The sequence below is a fragment of the Brachyhypopomus gauderio genome, chromosome 18 (genome assembly GCF_052324685.1).
Source record: "Brachyhypopomus gauderio isolate BG-103 chromosome 18, BGAUD_0.2, whole genome shotgun sequence".
NCBI lineage: Eukaryota > Metazoa > Chordata > Actinopteri > Gymnotiformes > Hypopomidae > Brachyhypopomus > Brachyhypopomus gauderio.
In genome coordinates this window covers 13,649,661-13,661,886 of record NC_135228.1, presented here as the reverse complement: position 1 = coordinate 13,661,886, position 12,226 = coordinate 13,649,661, and the positions used below count along the sequence as shown (strand labels likewise).

The window sequence follows — 12,226 nt, the reverse complement described above, 5'->3', positions numbered from 1 at the left end:
ATCAAGCGCCAACAGACACAATTAAAATTCAGCACGGGACGGGCTGGCCACCCCTCCTCTCCACCCATGCCTTTCTTTGTTAATGACATGCAGTGCAATTACTTTTATCGCTTCTGTGTGTGTGTGTGTGTGTGTGTGTGTGTGTGTGTGTGTGTGTGGGTGGGTGGGTGGTTGTGTGACAGGAGGCCTCAGCATGACAGATAGAAAAAAGAATGAGTGCGAAGCCTGTTCTTATCTCTGCCTCTGTTTGCAATTCGGTAGCACTGCTGAGGGCTGTACTATGGTATCTACCTAGTTTCATTGTAAACAAGAACTCACACACACACACACACACACACACACACACACATGTGCATATATGCACAGAGACAAACTAAGAGACACAGAGAGGAAGGATTCCCAGTGACATTAACACTAGTTATCATGAATAAAACTACACCCAGCAGAAACAGAAGTCAGAAGTTTAGCCAATTAGTTGCATTCCTAATAAACTCATATTCATTAAGTTTCTTAGCTGACCCAGGATGTCCTTTTTGCCTTTTACACTCTACAGTGTAGGCTGTTATTCTACTGTATACTGTATAAGAGCATCTCCGGGCTCAGCAGTCTTGAGGTGTCGGATATATATGGCACCAGGTGTTTTTAGCCCCCGTTTCCGTAGGAGTTCGGCTATCATTATACCAACCTGTTTCTCCCGCCAAACAGTCCCTGCAAAAACTGTCTAGCCAGACTGGGGAGTGAGGGGCATTACTGCCCCGGCGGGCCCATCTATCAGATGTCGTACACCATAAACAACTAACCCTAACGTCTCAGCCTGGGAGACTTAAACAGGGCGTGTCCTAAACACGCCCGTCCCACCCTCCTCCACCTCCCAGATAGTTCAACTAATGTACTATCCAGAGACAGCTCAGGCTACAAAACCCCATAATTCCACTCTCTTTTAGCACCTCAAAGCCTGCTGGGGACAGCTGAGGGACCAATGTGGCATGTGTTGGTAGCTTATAATATATGGCTAAGACCGCTGGATCGGCTACTGCTGGTTAGCTAAAAGCCTGATTCACTCGGGGGTGTCTGATGGTCCATACCTTTAGTCCGTCCCTCAGTAGGTGTATATTTGTGCCTCTGCAGTTATAATCTTAATGGAATGCATATAATACATATTGAGTATACGCACTTGCTCAACACCCATAAGGATTCTCCCAGTGTTTCACAATGCAGTTTGGATGGCGGTGTGTGCCAAAAAGAATCAATATAGTATCTTTAGAGAGTAAGAACACTCAGCCAGAATGCGTAACACACTGCACCACTGTGAGACATAAGGAGAGAGAGGGAGAGAGATGATTCTGAGTCAGGCCACCGCATGAACAGGACTGGCCTCAGAAGGAAAGGAGAAAGCTCTCTGAGAGAGTGGTCAAAAGCAATAACTTTACACTAACGAGTGGTAGCATTCTCCCCAAACACACACACACACACACACACACACACACACACACACACACACACACACACACACACACACACACGACGGATCCCTGCTGCAGCCAGACCTCCTCTCAGGGGACGCTGCTCCTCCGCTTGCTCCCACTGACACTGGATTAGGACCTGGATTACAGTGTGATAGGATAATTATCTATTAAACACCTGTATCTGATTTCTTTCTCTGGGGTCAGGCCCTCGTTGTGATCACTGAGCAGCCAATGAATTCGAAGTTGTAACAGGAAATTCTGCTGTAGAATATCAGATCTCTTTTATCTAAAACTTAGTGGTTGAGTCATGCAACACGATAATGAATAATGAAATCCAGAATCCAAATACTGCGGTGAAATGTGCAGCAGACATAAATAAAGATGAATTGATACAGGTTTGTGCAGAGGCAGGGCCTAAAATATCTTCCAAGTGCCCAGGATGTAATTTGGTTGAGATGACTCCCAATAAAATATCTTCCATCAACTACTAAATACTGCAGGGTTAACTGATTATTTAAGAAATCTATATCACTGTAAAATGTTTATTAAATAATAGGACTTTTTATTATTACATTGATGAAGGTCAGGGCACATTTTCACAAACACTTTCTCACCACGAGACCACTGACGTACAGTGCACTCCAGCCAGAGACGCTGCAGGAGGAGCAGGAAGCGTCTCATGGGAAAGACCTTTGTGTGTGGTTCAAGGAGCAAACAGCAGGAACGCTCTCCTCCCAGCTTTGCCATCCCGCGTGGTGGCTAACCCCTCAGCCAGAGGTCATGACCTTGACCAGCTGTTTCCAGCAAAACAGGTGAACTGTATTCACCAGAGTCTGGTTCCTGTCTCAAGAACATCACAGGGATTTTAGTGATTTAAAAGACAATTAATTAAAAACTACAAATGACAAAAACGAGGATGGATATATATATATATATATATATATATATATATATATATATATATATATATATATATATATATATATATATATATATATATATGGATTATGCTAGCATTTGCTAGAATTAGCATTTGAATCCTTATTAAGGCTCCACTTCCAGCCGTCACCATCCATTTCCTGTTTCAAAATGCAGTAACGATTAAATGTCTGCAACTTAGCAGGTTTGTTTTACTTTCTTTCTTTATTTTTTACTTTTTTACTGTTTATTTGTTGTCATGCCGGAGGTTGTCAAGTGAAATATCATTCAATAATGGCTAAACAAAACGCGTCCAAAGGGACAGACGAATGCTCTGTTAGTCTCATTCATTGGAACGTCAAATCAATGAATCACCCGGTAAAGCGGGGCAAGATTCTTATGCACCTAAAGAAGCTTAATTCAGATATAGCATTCTTACAAGAGACACACTTAAAGATAGCAGATCATTTCCGGTTGATGGGGGGGCTGGATAGGGCACACATTCCACTCAAATTTCAACTCAAAATCTAGGGGAGTGGCCATACTAATTAATAAAAATATACCATTCACAGTGTCAAATGTACAGTCTGACCCATCTGGGCGATATGTTATTGTTGTGGGGCAGCTGTATACCATGCCTGTAATCCTGGCTAATATCTACGCACCTAACTGGGATAACTCTAATTTTTTTACAGATTTTTTCACTCGCATACCTAGATTATCAACCCATCACCTCATCCTTGGGGGGGACATGAATTGTGTTCTATCCCCAGTACTGGATCGCAGCTCATCTAAACCAATGACTCTTACCAGATCAGCACACTCCATCCACTCCTTTCTGAAATCTTATGGTATTGCAGATGTATGGCGGTTTCGTAAGGAATCCTACCTCCCGGGGTTACTCTTTTTATTCGCCAGTTCATCACACCTACTCCCGCATTGATTACTTATTCATGGATAAAGGACTCTTACCATACATTACCAAATGTGATTACGAGGCTATAGTTATCTCTGACCATGCACCCTTAAGTATGAAAATGTATATCCCCAACAAACAATCTAACTACCGCCCTTGGAGGCTTAACCCTTTGCTTTTGTCAGAGGCTGCCTTCGTTGATTTTATCTATGCAGAAATCTTTCTCACAGTAAATCAAACCCCTGGAATGTCATCCCTAACGGTGTGGGAGACTTTAAAAGCTTATCTGAGGGGCCAAGTCATCTCTTTTTGTGCAAAACGGAAAAAAGCTGAAACCATGCGCCTTAATAAACTTGCAGAGGAAAATGCAGTAACGATCCTGTAAGGTGATGGACTGTTTGCCCACCCTGTCCTCAGGACCGCCCAGACGATTCTCATCTGTGCTTTGTTCGGGTTCTCAGAACCACGGAGCAAAGGTTCCGGACTTGGAGGCTGGTTCCACTGTGGTGCGATTTGGGACAGAGCGCATGTACGAACCATTTGGGGCTTCCCAGGGTCTGGGTTTGAGCATCACTGACAGATGATTATGAAAGATGTAAAAGTTTTCTAAACAAAAGGGAAACGCTCCAAATGAATATAAAAAATCTTATAGGACTTATCGAGCAAGTACAATGCATAAATGTTACAGTAGACTGAAAATTATAAATAAATGTTCAGGCTACTGCAATCCTTATTTTTGCCTTTGATTAAAACGATATTTTGATATTCCAGTAAACCTTGCAGGATGAAAGAATTAGTGTTGCAAGGCCATGTTATTAAAGGGGTTGTCAGTTTCGGAGACATTTATCTTGCCATTTCATCAGCCCGTTCCCTTTAGATGACTTCTATCATGCAGCACTGTTTGCAAACACACATCCTGCTGATGGAATTAGATGCTTCAAATACCTTTGAAATGTTAGCGTGGCACAGCACCGCCCAGAATGAGCCCTACCTGTCAGTGTTAGTGGATCGTGCTTAAGCAGGTCCCGTAACACACACACACACACACACACACACACACACACACACACACACACACACACACACACACACACACACACACACACACACACACACACACACACACACACACACACCACTCTGAGCACCCAACTGCAGAGAGATACGCAACAATGTTTTAGAGTGAAACCGAGCGCATTTGAGAGTGTGAGTGTGTCTCAGCTGCATGGGTGTTTGATAACCAGTGCATGTGAGCGTTGGGCATTATCATTTGTGCTGTGTGTGTATATTGTAAACGTGAAAGCGGGCGGGTGGCGTTTGGTAACCTTCTCTGGCCCAAGTCCCGCAGTGCAGTCTGCAAAAGGATAATCCTAGCCATGTATCCTCACAATCACACACACACACACACACACACACACACACACACACACACACACACACACACACACACACACACACACACACACACACACACACACACACACACACACGTGCATGGTGTTTGCTACCTTATCACGGCACACATTTTGTCTGAACCTGGCCTGCTGATAAAAACATTCTCATGACTACAGAACCCTCCACCCTGCCAACCACCATCTTATCTCTCCATTCGTTTTATTTTATGTTTTCATGATAACTCACCCACAGTTCTTTTTACTCTTAGAGATTTTGGACTGCTACCACTCTTCTGAAAGAATGGCACGTATCATCCCATCTGTTCTTATTCTCCCAGGTCACTGCATAGTCAGTCAAGATATGGTGATTTTATCTGCTTTAGAGACAAGCAGGGAAGACTGTTTGAACACAAGCTGGAATTTCGCAGTGAAATCTCCTCCACTCCACACTCCTTGCAGAACTCACGGCATCCTGAAGAACAGAATCTATCTGATTATATTTCTTTCTTTTCACTGAAATGACATAAGGAACTCCAGCATTTCTCTTCCCTCTTCTGAAACACAAGTAGCAATAAGAGCAGTCACACACACACACACACACACACACACACACACACACACACCCTCTGTTCATCTGGAGAGAAACTGTCCTGCCGAGAGCTTCCTCTCTCCCTCACTTTACATCCATTACTGGAATTATATTTGTTGCTGTACTCCCTGCTGATATAGATCTAGTACATTACACTGCAGACTCTGCACACGCAGGACTGGCGTGTGCTCGTCAGGCGCAGGACGTCAGGATGTAGCAGATCATGATAGAGCTGATCAAGACAATTTGTATCAGCTTCCAGCTTCAGCTTCCTCTTTGCACTGCCACTCCATTCAGACCAGAGAGAGAGAGAGAGAGAGAGAGAGAGAGAGAGAGAGAGAGAGAGAGAGAGAGAGAGAGAGAGAGAGAGAGATGGGGGACGCTCTAGAGCAATTAAAGAGTGGTCTGGACATGTTACCCTGAGGCCTGCAGCTGTTATTAAAGGGGAAATGTGGTGGGACAGATTGAGCCTACCATAATCCCACAGACAAACAGCAGACCAGAGAGGGGGAGAGAGACACAGAGAGAGAGGGAGAGGGAGAGAGAGAGACAGAGGGAGAGAGAGATAGATACATAGAGAGAGACAGAGAGAGAGACAAAGGGAGAGAGAAATAGAGAGAGAGAGATAGAGAGAGAGAGAGAGAGACAAAGGGAGAGAGAAATAGAGAGAGAGAGAGAGAGACAAAGGGAGAGAGAAATAGAGAGAGAGAAATAGAGAGAGAGAAATAGAGAGAGAGAGAGAGAGAGAGAGAGAGAGAGAGAGAGAGAGAGAGAGAGAGAGAGAGAGAGAGAGAGAGAGAGAGAGAGAGAGAGAGAATATCTTGGCACATCTCCCCCAACTGCCCAGTGCTTCAAAGGTCTCTAGGAACTGAACTGTACAGCAGGGGTTATAATTGAATTGTACCATGCTTGACAGACTCCCAGCAAAAGGAAATTTAGTGTCAGATCAGAAACTGTTGCCTATAGCTCTACACACCTCACACACACACACACACACACACACACACACACACACACACACACACACACACACACACACACAAAGAAGTAGTTCAGCATTACAAGATTATGGAAAACACATTAATCCCATGCGAATGAAGCATAGAATCTGAAAGAAATGAAGATTCAGAGACTTCCCCAAATTGTGAACGCTCAAAAGACATTTCCCGATTCATAAAAAACAATGTGACGCATGTGCACAAGTTTTTTTCTTAACAGTCCATAACATTGTCTACTTCAATTCGGAGTCTAGACAAGTTGAGCCTAGTATATTGATCTGTCTCAGATGGCTGAACGATACAGGAGAGAAACTCTCCTGGGACTGGAGAGTGCAATGCATAAAGAGGGGGGGGGGGGGAGAGAGAGAGAAAGGGAGGGAGAGACGGTATAGAATGAAACATATAGGTGGTCTTTTAGCCTGCGGTAAGCAAAGATTATGCTGTGGTTCTCAAGTTAATCTGAAATCAGGTCATCTTAACTAATTAGTGAATATTAAATGGATCAATGGTTTTAATTAGTGACCAGTCCAAAAGTGGTAATTGTAGTGGGTTTTTGTGTGAGGAGCAAGCTTGAATGTCCCCGTCAAAAACATCAGAATGTCTAAATGTCAGATGTTTTATGTAGGGTCAAATATGTCTGTCTTTAACTTTGAAAATCTGATTATAGTTCAGGAATCATCATGCAGATAATTTAGAAAAGTGAAACCTTTTTGCAACTGTATGTATTTGTGTCTATACATGCATTAGTTACATGAATTAGTGAAGCAAGAACTGCGATCAGGGGCTGATAGCCACTCCAGGCTGTTGTTGTAGCTCTCAGATAGCCTGCAATTATGCATCTTCACTGGATGATCTGATGACTTCCACTAATGCTTTGTCCTGTAGCCTCTATAGAGAGGAAAACAGACAGAGCACTAGAGAGAAATGGAGAGAAAGGGAGAGAGAGAAAGAACGAGAGGTAGATAGTCCCCTGTAATGGAAACCAATGTGAATTGATAGATGGAAACTGCTTTATACAAATCTCCCGTTGTTTTACCACAGCTCCCAGTAATTTTCCTGAGCTTCATCTACCCCAAAGTGCAGTCCAAAGACATTTGCCATAAGTTTATAGGTGTGATCTACTGCCCTTCCCAGCAGTCGTGTTTTTTGGCCGAAACCTAAAAGATCCCAAACAAAGTGTTTCAATGACAAACTCTGGACTGATTTAAAGTAGCTTTTCATTAGGAAATGGTAATGGCATTAATCCTTGCACATGCAAGCTAGCAAGGCTCATAGGCAGCATTATGCAAATGCAATCATGCTAACAGGTTTCTCATAGGTGAAGCATTCCTGTAAGACTGGCTTTAAGAAGGCTAATTTATTGTAGGTAATGGATTGTCGATTGTGGAGGTGAGATTGTTAGTCTGATGATTGTTAAACCAACTGAATCAATATTGTTAAGTAATTACTCTGTGCTAGAGAGAGCAAACCTTACCTTATTGATACAGGGCAACGAGAAGGCCTTTTGCTAGAATATTAAATGTGGGTTTTATTTTGAGCGGAGGGTGTGTCAGGGTTTGGATTATCTTGGCCGTTCTGTGTCTGTTTTAAAGGAATCCTCCGGTAGACAAGTCATTCTGATCTTCATGAGCCCAAGCTCTCATTTCTATGTTCTGAACCACATTATAAACAGCCCTTCCTGATTTATATTTCCTTCCTGGTTTATAGTTATTGTGGGAGTAAAATTGAATATAAAATTAATTGTTCCTGGTATGTTTTCCCAGTCACTGCAGTACACGCGTAATGGTCCAGACTCATGTCTGTTTAACCCAGTTAATAAGGAAAGTGGGAACAGTCCAGTTGAACCGCGTGCAAACAAGACCCATTTCTCGTGCTCATGCTTGTTACATGTGAGATGGGTGACTGACAGACCGAGTCAATAGCTGTAGTCCTCGCCTGCCTGCAGAACTCATGATGGAAGATCGGGGGGGGGGGGGGGGGGGGGGGGGACGACGACATTGGATGGCACAGAAAAAATTACAGCGTGCCAGCCATCCCATTCAGGAAGAGGGCGGGAATGACGGAAAAGATCCAGCTCCTCGTGTGACACGATGGTCCTTCTTCCCATGCTGGCGTTCAACTCAAACGATTGGTTGCATGAACGGAGGCGTGAGCCCGGGAGCAGGAAGGCACAGGTAGAACCCACGGCGCTGGCTGAACCCTGGAAACGTGCAGACAGGTGCAGACAGGTGCAGACGGCCCGGCAGCCCGAAGGCACGAGATACACTCGGGGTGGAATGTAGGGGAAGTGATGTTTTTAGTGCATACGGAGGCAAACACAGGTGTAGACTTCTGATCACTATTTAGTTGGTGTAACACCAAACAACAAAATCACAATAATCTGCAGTGCTAAGCATGTAAGCCATGTGTGTATCTGAAACTTGCAATCTGTGTGGCTACAACAACAAATGTATGGTAAAATGCTCCCTGACAGCTAGAAAGATGCAATGTTAAAAAATGTTCTAAGAACATGGAGACATAGTACGTAGTCATTGGCTGGTGTTTGCAGTACTGAGTTTCAGAAGTCTCACTTGAACCCCCCCCCCCTCCACACACACACACACACACACACACACAAACACACGAAACACTTCATTAAGACACATGCCGCCAGAGAAGTCACTTGCCCTGCTATTAAGTCCAGCATCTGGTCTTTATTTCTGGAGCAGAAGCAGTGTGTGTGAGTGTGTGTGTGTGTGTGTGTGTGTGTGTGTGTGTGTGTGTGTGTGTGTGTGAGTGTGAGTGTATGTGTGTGTGTGAGTGTGAGTGTGAGTGTGTGTGTGTGTGTGTGTGTGTGTGTGTGTGTGTGTGTGTGTGTGTGTGTGTGTGGCTGTGTGACATCCCATGCCACTAGCCCTACCTCTGTGGGCTGCTGACTGCGTGTTCTCCAGGAGCTGACTCGTGACTCCTGAAGATCCAGCGCTCTTTAAACCTCACATCCAGACGTTTTTAGCATGTGTCACCAAACGTCCAGCTGATAGAGCACTGTTATACAGGCCCTGTCTAGGGTGTGCGGTGCTACCAAGACTCATAAAATTGAGATGCACTGTGATAACACATTAGCTTAATTGCTTCACAAAGAGTCATGTTTTTGCCATAAATGTTTTACAATAGTAATCCTGCTTTAAATACTGCATAATACTGCAATAGTAATACTGCATGTTTATCCATGTAAGTCTACATACTTGAGCATACAGAGCACGAGTCAGCTTTCAGGCACCTTCTGTTTTCACGGCATTGGAATATGTTCAGCATGCACTCAGACCTCTGGCACTCCCTGCTTGGTGCATATTTACTTGTCTTTGGTGTTTAATGCTAATGAGCAACATGTGGTCGTGGGCCATGTGACTCGGCAGGGACTTTTTGTTTAGAGACAACAAAAAAAACAATCTCATGCCTGATTTGGAGCAGCACCGAGCCCTTGCAGGCAGCATGGCAGGACCTGCTGAAGTTGGGTACCTGGTTCTGAATGGCACGCCAGTGTGATGGCACACAGTATTCTGCACTGGCCCCCTGTTAACTCTCCCATACACCATGGGGTTAAGCAGAGGCTGGGACACTGCGTGCGTGTGTGTGTGTGTGTGTGTGTGTGTGTGTGTGTGTGTGTGTGTGTGTGTGTGTGTGTGTGTATGTGTGTGTGTGTGTGTGTGTGTGTGTGTGCGTGCACTCTTGTGATTCATTCCACCTCCACCTCCTGGAGATAGACTGTGGATGACAGAGACAAATAAACCTAATTTATTTGGGGCAAAAAGGTATGTGGAAGACAGGGTAAGCTATAGAGAGCCCTTAGAACTGACCTGGGGGAGGGGGCGTGTGAGGAGAATGTTGAATCTGGTTCATAATCATAAGGCCAGCAATCAAATTGCATAGAAGGCCTAGCTTTCTCTTTCTCTTATGTATAATCTAATGGACGTAGCAAATAATTATATTAATAAGACCACCAACATGATTCAGTGGGGGATAAACACATAAAAGGAGAGATTGAGAAAAACCGAACGAACAAATGAAAATTAGATGGCAAGATAGAGGGGTAGTCCACCTATCGCTGCACCCTAAGGCTGAGAAAGACATTCCCATTGGTCGGCGGCTGGTAATGGTAACCACTATGGCACCTGCCCCTTAACATGGTTGCCACAGCAACAGTGCACAAGCAATCACGTGTGCCTTTGGCAGTTTGGACAAAGAAGTGGCCAATCAGCCAAATCCCCCAAGATCCAGCCTAATACTGAGTCCCAGAGGCTGCCATTAAATATTAACAATCACCAAATCCTATTCAGCTGGACATACTACATGAACTGGTCAGGTCATATGCAGGCTCAGCACTTACAGAGCCCCTGTTGGGTGTTGGGCTGAGTCTAGCTCCATCACAATGTCCTCATGTTTTCATTGTTTGTCAGATCTGTAACCGATCAACACCACCCATCTGTGAGAGCAGACTCATCTGTGAGAGAGTCCCATGCCAGAGCAGAAAACAGTGCTCAATGCACAGAGCAGAACTCATGTGGATACTTCACTCAAAAAGTTCTAATGTCAATGCTACACCGAGAACAAGTTGGGACTAGTAAGAAATCAGAACAGGTTAAGCAGTCGCTCTTAGGTTTATTTTCACAGGCGGCCATGTTGGCCTCTACGAGTCACACGGTGCTTCTGTGCAACATCAAGCACGGCGGTGGTGCTGCAGAGGAGAGTGGGCGGAGCCTTACCGTGGCAGGTGAAGCAGCCGACGTGGAAGTGGACGTTCTGCACGCGCACCACCTCCCCTTTGCACGCCTCGCCACAGCGACAGCAGGAGATGGACGCTGGGCTGTGGCCGCCACCTCCTCCCCCACAAACTGGGCGTTGGTACGGCCCTGTTGAAGAGCAGAGGCAAAGATCTGATGATCTACCCCACCGTCTACCACCACTGCCAGTCAAACCTGGAGGCAGACTGATGCAATTAGACAACAATAAGGACATATACATAGATAATGAGAGGTTGCCGAAGACCAATGGAATTTATAGGAAAGTGCGACATGTAACTCAACACCCGATATCATGAATTAGATTTTGATTCTGACATACAGGAGAGTCCATTAGTTTGCCGTTGATATTTGATAGGCCTTACTGAGCTCTGAGGACCTCATTTCCAAGATTGTGGTGCACACCACGTGATGGGCCATGTGGTCGTATGTATTCCAACACTCCGCCAGTACAAAACACTCACAGGATGATGTCACTCTTACACAGCGCAGGAGATGCACGGCACATTTGACAGATAGCAGGGATGAATCTGCCCTCCAGAAGAAGGAGATGAGGAGAGAGCAGATGCTGATACGGTTGCCACGGCAGCCTTCTTCACTGGTGGAGCCATGCCTACTGCGTTAGCGGAGTTCCAGAAGAGCAGTCCTGCAATATCTGCAGACACTAGCTGCACACAGCTGACACAGGGCTGAGCTGAGACAGAGTAGACCTGACACTGGGCAGACCTGACACAGGACAGACCAGACACTGGGCAGACCAGAGACAGGGCAGACCGGACACTGGGCAGACCTAATACTAGGTAGACTTGACACTTTGCAGACAGGCACCGAAACTAGTTCACCAAGGGCTGAAAATTTTAAAGGCAGAACTCGTGACTGATATTTACTTATATAATATAAATATAATGCAGTACTAATACGCTGATCAGTAAAAATTTATATGCTTTGCTATAGATGGACACTTCTGGATTTATCTTCAGTCTTCACTTCATCTACTTTGGCAGGATGAGGAAGAAGGATCTCTTTGTTGCTATGGTTCTATTGTTGTATCAGGCATTCTATTGTTGCTCCAGCAACGCTGCCAGACCAGCATACTCTCCGATTATACTCAGAGTGCAAGTGGAAGGATTAACCAGGCCTCTAAAACTAACATTACATTACAGATGA

At 44.8% G+C, this 12,226-nt stretch overlaps 1 protein-coding gene across 5 annotated transcripts in view; it reads right to left on the bottom strand.

Annotated features, from left to right (window-relative positions):
- LOC143482390 (actin-binding LIM protein 3-like) overlaps window positions 1–12,226 on the bottom strand; it is a 55,161-nt gene that overhangs the window by 25,522 nt on the left and 17,413 nt on the right. For all 5 annotated transcript variants that reach the window (XR_013122205.1, XR_013122206.1, XR_013122207.1 and 2 more), the window contains exon 2: window positions 11,024–11,170. Coding sequence is in view for 1 of the 5 variants with exons in the window: in XM_076980732.1 (XP_076836847.1) it covers window positions 11,024–11,170 (147 nt within the window). In the remaining 4 variants the exon portion in view is untranslated. The remainder of the gene's footprint in view (window positions 1–11,023; window positions 11,171–12,226) is intronic.